Below are 16,035 nucleotides of genomic sequence, written 5' to 3'. Positions count from 1 at the left end.
GCCGCACCCCGCGCTGGAGGGGACCCCGCCGTTTCCGGGTCCCCCAGGTCCGGCTCCGCGGGGTGGGTTCGCAGCGCCCAGGCCTGCCCGCGGCCGGGAGGGGTGGGGGGAAGCGGACGCCCTCGTGACATTCCCGGGGCGCCCGGCCGGGCCCGCGGGAGGGACCCCACAGCGCGCCGTCCGTCCGTGCGCCCCGAAGTGCCCGCGGGCCAACCCGACTCCTGGCGGCGGCGGGGGCGGGGGCGGGACCGGGGCCGGAGGTCAGAGCGTCACGGGCCCGCCCCCCGCCCGGGGCGGCGCCTTTTAACGGCGGCGGGCGGCCCTCGGCGGGCGGGCTCTCGGGCAGCCCAGCGCCAGCGCCAGCGCCGGACGGGCCCCGCCAGCGGCATGGCTGCGACCCGCGCCTCCAACGACCGGCCCCCGGGCGCCGGCGGCGTCAAGCGGGGGCGGCAGCAGCAGGAGGCGGCGGCGACCGGGTCCCGCGTGACGGTGGTGCTGGGCGCGCAGTGGGGGGACGAGGGCAAAGGCAAGGTGGTGGACCTGCTGGCCACGGACGCCGACATCGTCAGCCGCTGCCAGGTGCGCGGGCCCCCCCCGGGCCCCCCCACGACCCAGACTCCACGGGGGGGGCTGAGCCTTCCTCCCAGGGACACCTTCCCAGCGCCACCCCCACCCGCTCACACGCGCTCCCCTTCCTGCGCGGGACACCCCTTCCCCAGGGACCCCGCCTTCCCCCCCCAGCCCCCCACCCACCCCGCGGGCCGGGCAGAGCTATAAATACAAGTCCTGCTGAGCTGGGGACACCGGATCCTCAGGGGGTGGGGTGTGCCGTGGGCAGGCCGCTCGCCCTCCAGGGGGGAGGAGGCGGGGACCCCAGCTCCTGGGTGGTTTGAGGACACCTGGAGACACCCCATTCCTCATTCTGTCTGGGTCTGGGATCGGGCTGGCTGACCCCACACGGGGGCCCTGACACGGAGGGGGCTGGGTGCCGGGAGCCCCGGGGGAAGCCGGAAGGAGGGGGTGACCCTGGGCCGAGAGGAGGCACAGGGAGGGCAGCCAGCGAGAACCTGAGGCAGGCAGGGCGGGAGGGCGGGGGAGGGAGGAGCCGGACTCGTGGCCTGGGTGCCCGCGGCTGGCAGTGCCACCGGGAGGCCGCGCAGTCTTTGCCCCCGGGGCCAGGGCGGGCCTCTGCGCTGAGGCGGGCGGTCCGGGCGCGGAGGGGCGCACACTGCGCCGCCAGGGCCGGAGCCGCCGGGATGCAGCCGCACGAGGGGAGGGGTGCCGGCCCCCCCTCCGGCCTGTGCCTCTCCTGCTCCGTCACCGCTGCGCCCCGGGACAGGCTGCGCTGGGCTGGGGGCCGCTGCGAGGGGCGCCGCCTTCCTGCGCTCCCGCCGGAGGCTGGGCTGACGCCCTGGATCAGGGAACCTCAGCAGCGGGACCACCTCTGCCACGCTGAGCCTGGACGCCTGGAGCTCCCGGCCTGGAAGGTCCCCCCGCTCTCTCCGTCCTAAGCCATGGGGACCCGCCCCCCCAGCCCCAGGCCCCTCCCCCCAGGCCCTGCTGTGTGAGCCAGGAGCCCTGCCCTCTGTAGCCTGGGGGGTGTGGCCTGAGGGCTGCCCCTCCCTCCCGCTCCAGCAGGGGGCACCCTCCAGGGCACCCCGCCTCCTGCTGTCTGCTCCAGGGACGCAGGCGGGCCCACGGGGGCCTCTCCCTCCGCGAAGCGCCTTTGCAGTTACGTGGACACCCTCCTCCTGGCGCGTGGGCTCTCCCACCGGCTGCAGAGACGGCTCTGGAGGGAGCTGGGTCTGCAGGCCGAGCCCACCCACGCGCCTCGCTCCCAAGTGCCTCGGACACAACCACGGGCCTCGCCGGCGGGGCCAGAGTCTGTCTGGGCGCCTCCTGAAAGGGCGATGGCAGGCCAGCCTCCCCCGGCCTCCCCCGCTGGGCCTTCCCTCCCCGGCCTCGCCCGCTGGGCCTTCCCTCGCGCCAGCTGCACCCACAGCTGGGACCCCACAGCTGCATCCCTCACAGCTGCACCCACAGCTGTACCCACAGCTGGGACCCTACGGCTGTACCCACAGCTGCACCCACAGCTGTACCCACAGCTGGGACCCCACGGCTGTACCCACAGCTGCACCCACAGCTGGGACCCTGCGGCTGTACCCACAGCTGGGACCCCACGGCTGTACCCACAGCTGCATCCCTCACAGCTGCACCCCACAGCTGCACCCCACAGCTGCACCCCACAGCTGGGACCCTGCGGCTGTACCCACAGCTGGGACCCCACAGCTGCATCCCCCACAGCTGCACCCCATAGCTGCATCCCCCACAGCTGCACCCCACAGCTGGGACCCCACAGCTGCACCCCACACCTGCGCGTGCTTTGCTCTCATCAGTCATCGGGGCCTGTGGTCCTGTCTCGGGCTGGGTTCCTCCTGCTGTTTCCTTCGCCTCTGTGACCGGGCGGCCTCCCTTCTCCGGCCCGAAGGCCTGATGGCCTATGACCCCAGGACTCCTTTGTCCCAGGCCTTGCTCCAGGGCCTGGGGCCCGGGGGGCGGGGGGGGGGAGCAGCTCTTGGTTGGGGTTGAATGAATGGATGGATGGAACCTGCCAGCAGGTCCCACAGGAGAGAAGCCTTGCATAGGTGGGGGGCTCCCTGCTTCCCCCGGACCCAGGTCACCTGTCCCCACCCTGAACGCCGCCCGGCTGCGTGCTGTTTGCGATCTTGTAAATCCCGCTGCTGCCCCAGCCCAGCAGGCTCCCTGACCAGGTCCACGGCCGCGGCCACGCTGGGCTGGCGGCGGCACAGACGGGGGAGCTGGGGGTGCCCGTCCCCACCCCATGCTTACTCGCTCCTCCCTCTGTCCACTCGTCCTGCACACGGGCCAGGGCTGGGGGTGGACACAGGCTGCAGAGCTGGTTCCTGTCCCGAGTGAGTGGGTGCTGACATCGGGGATGGGGGGCAGGGCTGCATCCCAGAGGAGACAGGCCAGGCGGGCTCACTTTGTGGCCTAAGTTGCCGTCCCAAGATCGAGGAGACCTGTGTGGGGTCAGAGAAGGAATGGGGGGGGGGGCAGCTGAGTGGGTGAGGAGAGGTGGGGAGCCTGGTAGGTCAGAGGAGGCCTCCACGCCGATAGTGGGGTACGCAGGGCCAGGACAGACACGAGAGAGCAAGGCTGGGGGCACGGGTGGGTGGCAAGACTCGCACTGCTGCTGCATCCAGGGACCCCCCCCCCCCTGCAATGTGGAACATGGGGGTGAGGAGGGGTGTGGCCAGGTGCCCCCAGCAGGGACATCAGGGCTGGGTGTCAGGGCTGCATGAGCCTTGGGGTGCCAAGGAGGGTGCAGAGGCCACACAGGGCGGGTAGATGCGGGCGGGGGGGGGGGCATGGCCCAGGGTCACCACTGCTGCTCCCTGGGGACAGGCTGTGCCGGCTGGATGCCTGCAGGCCCGGCAAAGGTCAGGCTGGTCAGATTCCCGAGTGGCCGGCCTGGCCCTGGCCCTGGCCTGGTCCCCAGGTCTGGAGTGAGGTGGCGCCTTTTCTTAGATCCCTGACGCCAAGGAGGCAGCTGTGTCCATCAGGGACTTTGAGCGGCAGGGACAGGGGGCGTGGCCTCAGCGCCCGGGGAGCCTGGAGGGGGCGGGGCCTGAGGGGCCGGGCTGGCTGCCAGTCCCCGGGGCGGAGGGGGGGGGGGGGGGGCGGGCGGCAGGCTCCAGGGCGCTGCTGGGCGGCGGGAAGTCAGGGGTGGGAGTCCCCAGGGCTGCCCAGGTCCCAGGACGGTCCGGCTCACGCAGCTGGGACAGGGAGACGGAGACGGAGAGCAGCCCAGGAGGCAAGGGCCGAGGCCTGGAGGCCAGGTGGGGCCGGCTCACCCACTTCCCCTCCCAACACGGGCTCCACCTGGAGCCCCCAAGGCCTGGCGCCCTGTCCCCTCTCACTCAGACCCTCCTGGGTCCCAGGCCCCCGGCACCCCCTTTCTCCTCCCCTCCCCTGCACATGCGCGGTCCCCCCAGCCAGCACCTGGGGGTCCCAGGGACGCTCGGGGCCTGGGGAGGCAGCCGGCCGGCCTCGGGGTTGAGCTGTGGGACAGGCAGGGCCCCGGGGTGCACACCTGGCAGCTTTGCTGACCTGGGCTGGGTGGCAGGGAAGGTCACACCACGGGGAGGCCCGGCCTCCACACCCGGGCCGGCAGCGTGGGGGCCGTGAGCAGGATGCCCTGCGCCCGGGACGCCTGCGGGACGGGCTCCGGCCGGCGTGGGGGCCGTGAGCAGGATGCCCTGCGCCCGGGACGCCTGCGGGACGGGCTCCGGCCGGTGGAGGGCCAGGGCTCCAGCCGTTCCTTTAGTGGTTCGGGGACTGTCGCCCGTCTGCCCCTCGCAGCCCCCAGTTGCCCCCCCCCCATGTTGGGGGAACTTTGAGACGGGCCAGGAAAGCCAGTGAGGCTCCCCCGTGCTGGGCCCTGCAGGGGGCTGTCGGGGGCTGGGGGATGCAGGGGCCTCAGAGTCTTAGCCCATGACCCCCGCGGTCAGATAGCGTGTGGAGCGGGGCCCACGGTAAGCCTGTCTTGGGGAGATGGAGGCAGGAAGGGGGGCCAGCGGGGCTCAGGGTCCTGGGACGGAGTGGACACAAGGGACCGGTCACGGGCTGGGCACCAGCGGGCATGTGCCCCTCCCTGGGCTCTGCTCATCCCTGGGGGACCCAGGAGGGAGGGGCAGTCGGGAGGGGCCCCCACCCAGGCCCTGGGGACCCCAGGGCCCTCCAGTGGCAGGACATGGGGCTGCGGCCGGGCCTCCCCCCGGGACGTGACCTTCCCTGCCAGCCCGCGCCCAGGTCAGCAAGACTCCCAGAAAGAAGGGATCCCTGGCTGCGCCCCCAGAACAGGGCTGGCCTCCAAACTGCCTTTTCCTTTTCACTCTTAAGTGGAAGGCGTGGACCTCAAGGGCACCGGTCCCCTCCCCGGCCACGGCGTTTGGGCCGTGGGGGCTGAGCCTGTGCGTGGGAGGGGTTGGACCCTCGTTCCCATCAGAGGAGGCCCCGGCGTCAGGGGCTGCACTGAGCCCCCGGGGGGCATCGGGGCCCCTGAGATAGTGTGGGTGTTGGGCCCCGCCTCCTTGGGGGAGCAGGCCGCCACCCAGCTCACCCCAGACACGCAGAGCCCACGCCCCAGGGCCAGGTGTGGGCGGCACCTCCCACCCTGGGGGGCAGGGCCGGCGTGAGGCGGGCTCCCCGGGCGGTCCGAGCCCCGGGGCCCTGGGCGCTCAGCGGGTCTCCGTCCCCAGGGGGGCAACAACGCGGGCCACACCGTGGTGGTGGACGGCAAGGAGTACGACTTCCACCTGCTGCCCAGCGGCATCATCAACACCAAGGCCGTGTCCTTCATCGGTGAGTGCCCGGCTGCCATGGGGCTGGGCCTCCCTGCACAACCTGCTCAGCACGGCCCCCAGGTCCCAGTCACCCCAGGAGCCCTGGCCCGACTGTCTGACCTGGGAGCCTGCCTGCAGCCTGAGGGACGGGGGTGACCAGGACTCGGCCAGCCTGGCCAGAGGGAGCGAGGTGCCGGCTCCCTGAGCTCCCCCTCCCCCAGGTGCTGAGCAAGCCCATGTGCACGCGTGGGCGAGTGTGCTGTGCGTGTGCACACCTGTGATGGAGCATGCCTGCTCAGCTGTGCGTGTGTGTGAGCGTGTGTGTGTGTGAGTGAGTGTGTGTGTGCGCGCGTGTGCATGTGTGTGTGCGTGTGTGTGTGAGCGTGTGTGTGTGTGTGTGTGTGCGCGCGCGCGTGTACAGGCCTGGCTTCCTGCTGTGGCGGAGCCGAGCCCGTGGGAAGGCTGAGCTTTGCCCAGCACCCGCCTCGCTCCCCCTGCAGTTTCCTGCCCCCCAGCCCTTGCCCTCCCTGCAGGCACCTGCCCTTTTAGTGCCCCCGAGAGACAGAGCCAGCTCCAGGGCCCGGTGGATCTCCCCTCCCCGCGTGGTCTCTCTCCCTCTCCCCCGCCCTCCCCCGCCAGCCGCTCCGGGACAGGCTCTGAGCTCCCAGTACTTTTCCTTCGGCTCTTTCTGTGACTGAGCCACACTCGTGACTCATCTGCTCCCACCCTCCCGGTCAGGAAGCGGGGGAGCAGCAGCCGGCGGCGTGTGCCCAGCGATGGCCCGGGCGGCCCCGGGAAGGGAAGCGGGGGTCGGGGTGGGGGGTGGGGCTGCGAGCAGGCGGCGGAGCAGGAGGTCGCCAGCGCCCCTCACGCGGGAGCAGACCCAGGCCCTGCCCTGGCTCAGGACCCGCGGACGCCCCAGTCTGTGCCCCAGCCTGGCCGGCGGGGGCCCCTGCAGGAAGCCCTCTCAGCACCAGCCTGCCCCCCCCGCCCCCCGCTCCGCAGGAAGCAAGGCCAAGGAGGCGCCCTGGAGGGGTGGGGCGCTTGGTCAGGGCCTCGCGGAGCCCCGGCTGCAGGGTCCGGGGAGGGGCAGGGGCAGCTGTCAGCGGGCGCCCGGACTCACACTCAGCCAGGGCCCCGGCGCGGGGTCAGACTGTGCCCTCCGCTCCCCACACTCCCCGGCCCTGTCAGCTGGTCCGTTCAGGACGCCTGGCATTTAGTGACCTTTCGTGCTCGGCGTGGCTCCCGGAGCGTCTGAGTCACTCCCACCTACACCGGCACCGTCTCTGCGCTGAGCCCCCGCTGTCCACCCGGGGGAGGGGCGCCCCGAGACGGTGGCCCTGGTCCAGGGTCTGGGGTCCTGGAGGAAGGGGCCAGCGTCCAGCTTCACCTGGACCCCACGGGACCGTGTGACCCGGGCCGCCTGCCGTGCTGGGAGCTGGTTCCGCGCGCCAGCCGACCCTGGAGGGTTCGGGCCCAAGTTCCCGTCCCCAGGCCGTTAGACGTTAAATAACCCTGCGGCGCTCTCCAGGCATAACGTGCGTGCCGTGGAGTGTACCCACAGGGTCACCCCAATCACGAACACTTGTCACCCCAGAAGCTCCCGTGCCGTCTGCTGCCCCCCCGCCAGCCCAGCCCCCGCCCCTCGGCTGTCTCTGCACATGCTTCGGGCTGGGCTTGTTTTGATTTGTTTGTGGTTTTTTAAAAATATATTTTACTGATTTCAGAGAGGAAGGGAGAGGGAGAGAGAGAAACATCCATGATGAGAGGGAATCACTGATCACCCGCCTCCCGCACGCCCCCCACTGGCCTGCAGCCCGGGCCTGTGCCCTGACTGGGAGTCAAACCGTGACCTCCTGGTTCATAGGTGGACGCTCCCCCACGGAGCCCCGCGGGCCGGCCGGGAGGGCTTGCTGTGTTTATATGTAAAATACAGGCAGATGAGCGTGCCGTCTGAGCCTCTGCGTGCACAGCCCAGAGGTGTGAAGTACGTCGCAGTGCTGTGCAGCCCTCCCACCATCGTCCCCAGGACTTCCCATCTTCCCCGACGGGGCCTCTGTCCCATTAAACGCCCCCCCCCCCCCCACAGCCCCAGTCCCACCATCGCTGTCTGTCCCCTGGGTCTGACTCCTCCAGGGCCTGTGAGTGGGTCCCACAGCGCAGGGCCTGTGTCTGCCTGTTTCCCTCCGTGCGGCGTCCTCGCGGTCCATCCGCGTTGTAGCAGGTGTCAGACGTCTGTCCTCTTCAGGCTGAGTGGCATTCCACGGCGTGGATGGGCCACGTCAGGGGACCCACTCCTCCTGTGGACACTCAGCGACTGTGACTGTTGCCCCTGGAACGTGGCCGTGCCAATTTCTTTCTCTCTTTTTTAAAACATATTTGTACTAGAGGCCCGGTGCACAAAATTCGTGCACTTGGGAGGGGGGTCCCTCAGCCTGGCTTGCACCCTTTCGCAGTCTGGGAGCCCTCGGGGGATGTCTGACTGACGGCTGAGGCCCTCAGTCAGACATCCTTAGCGCTGCTGCAGAGGCGGGAGAGGCTCCCACCAGCCGTGAGCCTGGCTTCTGGCTGAGCGCGCTCCCCCTGTGGGAGCGCACTGACCAACAGAGGGCAGCTCCTGCGTTGAGCGTCTGCCCCCTGGTGGTCAGTGTGTGTCATAGCAACCGGTCGTTCCATCGTTCGGTCGATTTGCATATTAGCCTTTAATTACACACTGAGTGGCCAGATGATGATGATCTCTGAACGCATAATAATCTGGCCACTCAGTGTATATCCTATATAATAAAAGGCTAATATGCAAATTGTCCCCTCCACCAGGAGTTGGATCAGTAGGCAGGCCAGCCAACCGCCCATGTCCCCTCCCCCTGGCCAGGCTGGCTGGACCCCACCCATGCACGAATTCATGCACCGGGCCTCTAATATATATTGAGTGGCCAGATTATTATGTGTTCAGAGATCATAATAATCTGGCCACTCAGTGTAGAGGATTGATTTCAGAGAATTGGGGAGAGAGAGAAACATCAATGATGAGAGACTCATTGATTGGCTGCCTCCTGCAGGCCCCCTGCTGGGGATCAAGCCCACAACCTGGGCATGTGCCCTGACTGGGAATCAGCCTCCTGGTTCATAGGCCGACAGTCACCCACTGAGCCACGCCGGCCAGGCCGCAGTGCCAATTTCATGCCGTTGTGACCCTGAGTCCCGGCGTCCGTCTCACTCCGGTCCGTGTGTTGCAGGCAACGGAGTGGTTGTCCACTTACCGGGATTGTTCGAAGAAGCAGAAAAGAATGAGAAGAAAGGTAGGGCCGATCCCGCAGACCCGCCCGCCTGGTCCCGGGGCCACAGCCAGGGCGTCTGGCGAGGGAGCCCCGTGAGGGTGCCCAGGACGCCGCCCTGAGGGTGCCCAGGACGCCGCCCAGGAACAGTCCATGTTCCCCTCCTTGGGTCTGGGCCCTGAGGCCCGAGAGGGTCGGGAAGGAAGCAGAGCCGGGGCCTCCGGCTGCAGTTCAGGCCTCAGGGTCAGGGCAGGTGCAGCACGGACTCGTGGGAAACGGGTGAGAAGAGGGGCCAGCAGGGAGGCCCTGGGGGACATAGGTGCGGGGCGGCTGTGGGTGGGCGTCCCTCGGGTGCGGGTCTGGGACCCCCGCAGGCGGAGAGGCCCCGAGGGGAGGGCCCGTCACTTGCCCAGCACCAGGGACGATCCTGGTGGCTGTGGCAGGAGGGGGTGCGCCGGGGAGCCAGCCCCTCAGCCCCCTCTGCGCCCGCTCTGCGCCCCGCAGGCCTCAGGGACTGGGAGAAGAGGCTCATCATCTCCGACCGAGCCCACCTCGGTGAGTGCCCTCCGCCCGCGCCGCCTTCCCGGAGCTCAGGGCGGCCGGGCCGCGGTCCCGGGCAGGTGGGGAGACCTAAGCCCGGGGCCCATGGTCCCACTTGTTAGGAGTGGAGCCCGAATTCCAATTGACCCCTTTCTTTTTCCTGATCCTCACCTGAGGGTCTGTTTTTATTGTCGTGAGCAAGAGACGTCCATGGGTTGCCTCCCATACACGCCCCGCCCACGGATCGAGCCTGCAGCCTGGGGGTGCCCTGACGGGGAGTGAGCACAAGACCCTTCGCTCACTGGGCGACGCTCCAGCCACCTGAGCCACTCGCCAGTCCCATGTGCCCCTTCCCACTGGACCACCTTCCCATGGAGGCCGCGCTGTGGGGGGCAGCGGGGTCTGTGGGGGCAGCGGGGTCTGTGGGGGTGCAGCAGGGTCTGTGGGGGCAGCGGGGTCTGTGGGGGTGCAGCGGGGTCTGTGGGGGCAGCGGGGTCTGTGGGGGCAGCGGGGTCTGTGGGGGTGCAGCGGGGTCTGTGGGGGCAGGGGGGGTCTGTGGGGGGCAGCGGGGTCTGTGGGGGCAGGGGGGTCTGTGGGGGGCAGCGGGGTCTGTGGGGGTGCAGCGGGGTCTGTGGGGGCAGCGGGGTCTGTGGGGGCAGCGGGGTCTGTGGGGGCAGCGGGTGTGGCTCAGGCCTGTCTCGCCCGGTGCCGCCCGCAGTGTTCGACTTCCACCAGGCGGTGGACGGGCTGCAGGAGGTGCAGCGGCAGGCGCAGGAGGGGAAGAAGTGAGTGCGGGCCTGCTGCGGGGGCTCGGCCACGGGCTGGGGTCCTGGGGCCACGGGCTGGGGTCCTGGGCGTGTCCTGGGCAGCGCGACGGGTGGGGTCCGGGACCCAGAGCCCCCGGGGAGCAGCCCTCGGTTGCCCCGGCCTCTCTCCGGGATCCCTCACGGGCTGCCACCCCAGGGTGCACCTGCTGTCCGTCCGCCATGTCACTGGGGCCCCCGCGGCCTTGACCCCACACACAGGCCACGCCCGCCCTGGGCCGGGGAGGTGCCCTCCACAGACCCTGTCAGCAGGAGGCGGGACTGGTTCTCACATTCGCACACATGGGAACGCACACTCACGCACACATGCTGACATGCGTACACACGCACACGCACAAGTGCACACACAGCTTGGCCGGACACAGGTGGCGGGCTGAGCCTGGGCCCGGCAGGGGGAGGGGGGTGCAGGCGGGCTCGGGGGACGCCGGGCCCCACCTCGGAGCTTGGCTGCCCTGCCCAGCCCCGTCCCTGAGCGGCCGCGGGAGGAGTCCAGTCGCTCCTCACAGCCGGGCGGCCCTTCCCTGGCACCCGGGGTGGAGTGGGTCTGGGTGCGGCGGGACCCGCGTTCCAGGCGGGCTCCCCGTGCTCACCCGCCCGCCCCTCAGCATCGGCACCACCCGCAAGGGCATCGGCCCCGCCTACTCGTCCAAGGCGGCGCGCACGGGCCTGCGCATCTGCGACCTGCTGGCCGACTTCGACGAGTTCTCCGCCAGGTACCCGGCCGCCCAGCCCGGGGGAAGGGGGGACCGGCTGGTGGGGGCTCGGGACCCAGCAGGGCCGGGACCCGTCGCTGTCCCTCTGCAGGTTCAAGAACCTGGCCCACCAGCACCAGTCCATGTTCCCCTCCTTGGAGATCGACGTCGACGGCCAGCTCAAGAAGCTCAAGGTAGAGGGAGGGCTCCCTCGTGGGGTGCGCCCGTTCCGGGGTGAGCATGGGGTGGAGGCGGGCTCACCCGGGGCTGGGCCCACGTCCGCTCTGGGACCTGCCCTGACGTGTGGGGCGGGAGGTGGAGGTGGCGCTGTCCCAGCCGAGGCAGGAGGTGCAGTGGCCCCCTGCTCACCTGAGGGGGGCGGGGGGGGGGGAGACAGGGCGATGTCAGCGCAGAGCCCTTCTGGAAGTTTCCGGCGGGGATCCCGCTCCTCCCGCCGTCTCTGGGCCGTAGATGAGGACAGAGCGGATCAGGGCCACCCAGGACCTCATTGAGCTTAATTCCCCCGGCCCGGCCCCACCCGGAGGTCCTGGGGGTCGGGCTCCAGCGGATGAACTGGGGGACGCACCTCCTCCCCCGCCCCGCCCGTCACCGAGGAGGCGCTGAGTCTTGCAGACGCCCTGGGGGGTCAGGCTGGAGCCCAGGCCCCACTGGGGTGGGGGGATGTCTGGGTGAGCCGGGCGGTCGGGAGCGCTGGGAGCTGGGGGCGCCGGGGCCCCACAGCCCCCCCCCCCCCCCCCCCGCAGGGCTTTGCCGAGAGGATCCGGCCCATGGTCCGGGACGGCGTGCACTTCATGTACGAGGCGCTGCACGGCCCCCCCAAGAAGATCCTGGTGGAAGGCGCCAACGCCGCCCTGCTGGACATCGACTTCGGTGCGGCCCCAACGCACTGCTCTGTGGGGGGGGGGGGGGGGGGCGTGGCCTTCATCCCTGCCTCCAACCTGATCGGGAGACGCCCTCCTTCTAACTTATCGGAGAGGGGCAGGCGGGCTGAGATGAGAGGCCGAGGGCCCGAGAGACCAGGACGGGGCGGGGATGGTTAGAGCCGCACCCCGACTGTACCTCCCTCCCCCGCCCCCGGGACACACAGCACAGGGGCGCCTGCTGCAGAGCAACCTTCCCCTCCCGTCCCCCAGACCCCGTGGGGGCCACTCCCCCAGGACGGTCCCTGAGACCCCCTGAGGGTTGTTCGGGGGGGCTTACCCACCATGCCCTCTGCCCGGAGGGCCCGGGCTGGGGTGATCTGGGGGGGAGGGTCCCGGGCTGGGGTGATCTGGGGGGGAAGGCCCCAGGCTGGGGTGATCTGGGAGGGGGAGGGCCCCGGGCTGGGGTGATCTGGGGGGGAGGGTCCTGGGCTGGGGTGATCTGGGAGGGGGGCTCCCGGGCTGGGGTGATCTGGGGGGGGGAGGGCCCCGGGCTGGGTGATCTGGGGGGGCCCTGACCGGTTGTGTCTTGCAGGGACCTACCCCTTTGTGACGTCCTCCAACTGCACGGTGGGCGGCGTGTGCACGGGGCTGGGCATCCCGCCCCAGAACGTGGGCGACGTGTACGGCGTGGTGAAGGCCTACACCACACGCGTGGGCATCGGCGCCTTCCCCACGGAGCAGATCAACGTGAGTCCCGGCGCAGGCGGGACGCGGAGGGAGGCCGTGCCTGGGTGTGCGATGCGTGTGAGGCCGTGGGCCTGGCAGCGTGGCACCTCGTGGCCTGGTGCTGAGGACGTGCGGTGCACACACGTGTCCACGCAGCCCTGCTCCCCGGGGGTGCTGCAGGCAGGCGAGTGGGGTCAGGGCCCCCCTTGGCTCAGAGAGGGGTCCTCAGGGGCCCCCAGCCTGCCTGGCCTGGTGTCTGGTGGCCTGAGGACAGGAGGCCCTTGTCCTGAGCTGGGGTGTGAGGGCGGGGGGCGGCGAGGGGTGCCGCGTCCGGAAGAATCTGGCAGCTTTGAGGGGCAGGGGACCCAGGAATAGGGAGGGGACCCCAGGAGAAGTCACCTCAGACCGCAGGCCCCAGCGGAGCGACAGGTCAGGCCCCCTGCCCTGCCGCCTGCCCCCGAGCGCTAAGGGGAGGGGGTGCGCCGGGCCTGGCCTCCCCACAGAGCCCTCTGGCCCGCTGCCTGCAGGGCGCCCCCGCGGGGGCACGAGGCCTAGGAGGAGGGAGTCCGTAGTGGGGGCAGCTGCCAGCGTGGCCCCGAGCCGGGGGAGGTCGGACTGAGGGAAGGTCCCCAGAGGTGCCAGGCTCCGTCCTCGCGCAGGAGATCGGCGACCTGCTGCAGAACCGCGGCCACGAGTGGGGGGTGACCACCGGCAGGAAGCGGCGCTGCGGCTGGCTCGACCTGATGATCCTGCGCTACGCCCACATGGTCAACGGCTTCACCGCGTGAGCGCCTGTCACCGGGGCCGTGCGGGCGCTGTCCACGCGGGCTGACCCGGACTCCCAGACCCCCCGGAACCCCGACTCCCAGACCCCCATGGGCCCCCGGACTCCCAGACCCCACCGGGGCCCCCCCAGCGGACGTCAGGGCTCAGGGCCAGCCTTCCCCAGTGGGCGTCCCTCCACCCAGACCCTCCGCACGGCGAGGCCACAGCGGGTGGAGATGGGGAGTCCTGTCCGGCCGATGGGGCTGCTAGCGGGCTGATGGGAGGAAGGAAGGGGAGCAGCGGGTGTGGGTGAGGGTGAGGGCCTGTGGGGGGAAGATCCACGAAGCGGGTGCCACTGTGGCATCGGGGTGCAGGGCTGGGTCTGCATGGCAGCCCAGGGGGCGCAGAGCGGGTGCATGAGCCTGGGCACGGGCGCTGGGCTGAGACCCCAGACAAGGCAGGTGAGGCAGGAGGGCAGTGCCGCCCGGGCGCTGAGTGTGCCCGCCTGCCGGTTGCTCGCTGCCCCCTGAGGCGGGGAGCGTGGAGGAGGCCGACAGCCGCGAGCACGGGGCCCACAGCCCCCCACTGAGTCCCCGGTCCCGACAGGCTGGCCCTGACCAAGCTGGACATCTTGGACGCCCTGGACGAGATCAAGGTCGGCATCTCCTACAAGCTGAACGGGAAGAGGATCCCCTATTTCCCAGGTACGAGGGGAGGGGCTTCCCGCCCTGGCACCCGCGGACGGCCCGGCCCCGGGCCGGCGAGAGGGGAAGGGCTCGCCCCCAGGGCGAGCGCAGAAGCAGCGCTTGTCCGACCCCTGGCCGCCAGGTCCGCAGCTGAGGGCGCGGCCGGGGCTGGGGGGGCTGCAGGTGCGTCGCACGCGTCGGGAAGGGCTCAGAGGGACCGGCCCGGCCTGGTGGCAGGTGGGAGGCAACTGGGACCCACCCCAGGCCCTGGGGATCCGCGGGCCCCTGGGTGCCAAAGCCCAGCTCCTGTTAGCAGCGGTGACCCTAAAACTCCGCGAACGGCAAGATGGAAATGTGACCTAAGGAAACCCTTCACCCGGCTGTGGAAGGCCTGGCTGGGCTCCCCCGTGCCCCCCACCCCCGAAAATCACGGTTTCCGGATGTCACACGACTTCTGCGGCTGGGGCCCGGCTCGCACTCGGGCCCACGGCACCAGCGGCTCCTCCCGCGCTGGCCATGGGGCCGCCCTCCCTCCCCCGTCTGTGTAGACCCACCAGCGACTCCAGGGCCCCGGCTCACCCTACTGACCCTGGCCTTTGAGAGGGCGCAGCGGAAGTGTGGTGTGACCCCAGGGTCAGGGCCAGGGGTGGCCGGCTTGTTCCAGCGTCTTCCATCAGTAGTGGATGGCTGGCATCTCTGAGCCCAGGGGTCCCGTCGCGTGGGGCCCCCGCCCGGGAGGGACGGGGCATAGCTCCTTCAGGAGGTCTTAACACGTTAAATCTCAGAGCCACCTCAGTGGCTGAGCGTCGACCTGTGACCCAGGAAGTCACGGTTCGATTCCTGGTCAGGGCACAGGCCTGGGTCTCAGGCTCGGTCCCCAGTGGGGGCGTGCAGGAGGCGGCCGATCACTGCTTCTCTCTCATCATTGGTGCTTCTACCGCTCTCCCTCTCCCTTCCTCTCTGACATCAATAAGAACATGTTTTTAAAATGAAATGAATAAAATCTCAGAGCCACCGAGCCACCGGCCAGGCGCCCGCTAGAATCTCCAAGCAGCGTCCATGGCCTCCTCAGCTGAGTCAGCCGGGGTCGTCCAGCAGAGCCCACGGCGAATCCGCGTGCGGGCGGAGGTGGCCCCGTTTGGAAGGGGTGCAGCCAGTGTCCCAGGACCCCTCCCGGGCCCTGAGAAAACCAAGTGGGGCGACTGGTCGCTGAGCCCCCAGGGAAGCAGGCCCCGGGCTGGGGGTCCCAGCTACCCAGCCTCTGCCCGCGACGGAGCGAGGTCTGAGGGGCCGGGCCACCCCGTGTGTGTCCCCAGCGAACCAGGAGATCCTGCAGAAGGTGGAGGTGGAGTACGAGACGCTGCCCGGCTGGAAGGCGGACACCACGGGCGCCAGGAAGTGGGAGGACCTGCCCCCGCAGGCCCAGAGCTACGTGCGGTTTGTGGAGAATCACGTGGGCGTGGCAGGTGGGTGCCCTGTGCCCTGCGCCCTGCACCCGGCCCCCCGCCCCTCCCCGCGTGCCCAGCCTGAACGACCTTTCCCTTTCAGTGAAATGGGTCGGTGTCGGCAAGTCCCGGGACTCGATCATCCAGCTGTTTTAGCCGGTGACGGCGGCCGCAGTGCCGTGACTTAAGACACAGGAGAGGACTGGGTGGCTGCCTGCTCCTCCTGACGCTGTGGGCGACGCTGACCCTCTTACACGTCGGGACGCCGGCCACGCGCACCGCCCGGCCCTGCTGTTTACAATGAGCCGCGGCGCTTGGGCGCACGGATGTGGATGGCTCCTTCCTGTCACATGTTGTGTGTCCGGTTGGAGCAGGTCAGCAATAAACATCGGGGAGCCACTGAGCGGGAGTGGTCACGCATGCTCTGTTCTCACTTTGTCTTTTATGATTTTTAAAAACATATATTTTTATTGATTTCAGAGAGGAAGGGAGAGAGAGAAACATCCATGATGAGAGAGAATCATGGATTGGCTGCCTCCTGCACACCCCCCACTGGGGACCGAGCCTGCAACCCGGGCCTGTGCACTGACCACAGAATCAAATCGTGACCTCCTGGTTCATAAGTCAACGCTCAACCACTGAGACACGCCGGCTGGCTGACTTTGTCATTTTGTTTTGACTTTTGTATATATACTAGAGGCCCGTTGCATGAAGATTCACGCAATAGGCCTTCCTTCCCCTGGCTGCCAGGACCCAGGCCTTCGCTCTGGCCGCTGCCTTCCGTCTTCGCTCTGGACGGAGCCTTCAGTCTTCTCCGCTCCAGCCTGAGCAC

General features: G+C 69.7%; 1 protein-coding gene across 2 annotated transcripts; it reads left to right on the top strand.

Moving 5' to 3' along the window:
• The first annotated feature begins 311 nt into the window (after nucleotides 1-311).
• ADSS1 (adenylosuccinate synthase 1) lies at nucleotides 312-15,623 on the top strand. 2 transcript variants are annotated; one of them, XM_054715694.1, is made up of 13 exons: nucleotides 315-579; nucleotides 5,283-5,385; nucleotides 8,603-8,665; nucleotides 9,146-9,196; nucleotides 9,900-9,966; nucleotides 10,611-10,718; nucleotides 10,810-10,891; nucleotides 11,462-11,588; nucleotides 12,174-12,328; nucleotides 12,967-13,091; nucleotides 13,679-13,776; nucleotides 15,075-15,224; nucleotides 15,307-15,623. In XM_054715694.1, exons 1-13 carry the CDS (start codon nucleotides 388-390, stop codon nucleotides 15,357-15,359), a joined length of 1,374 nt encoding a protein of 457 aa, XP_054571669.1. In that variant the 5' UTR covers nucleotides 315-387; the 3' UTR covers nucleotides 15,360-15,623. The 2 variants fall into 2 exon arrangements, with proteins under 2 accessions (XP_054571670.1, XP_054571669.1); XM_054715695.1 differs by lacking the exon at nucleotides 5,283-5,385 and having other exon boundaries at nucleotides 312-579.
• The last annotated feature ends 412 nt before the right edge of the window (nucleotides 15,624-16,035 follow it).

The sequence above is a fragment of the Eptesicus fuscus genome, chromosome 5 (genome assembly GCF_027574615.1).
Source record: "Eptesicus fuscus isolate TK198812 chromosome 5, DD_ASM_mEF_20220401, whole genome shotgun sequence".
Classification (NCBI taxonomy): domain Eukaryota; kingdom Metazoa; phylum Chordata; class Mammalia; order Chiroptera; family Vespertilionidae; genus Eptesicus; species Eptesicus fuscus.
This window is presented reverse-complemented; position numbering and strand designations above follow the sequence as displayed.

Bases quoted from the DNA above. Each gene is read 5' to 3' on its own strand.
- ADSS1 (XM_054715694.1), top strand. From the start codon at position 388: ATGGCTGCGACCCGCGCCTCCAACGACCGGCCCCCGGGCGCCGGCGGC. The intron at 580-5,282 runs GTGCGCGGGCCC...CTCCGTCCCCAG, and splicing joins ACATCGTCAGCCGCTGCCAG to GGGGGCAACAACGCGGGCCA. The intron at 10,719-10,809 runs GTACCCGGCCGC...GTCCCTCTGCAG, and splicing joins TTCGACGAGTTCTCCGCCAG to GTTCAAGAACCTGGCCCACC.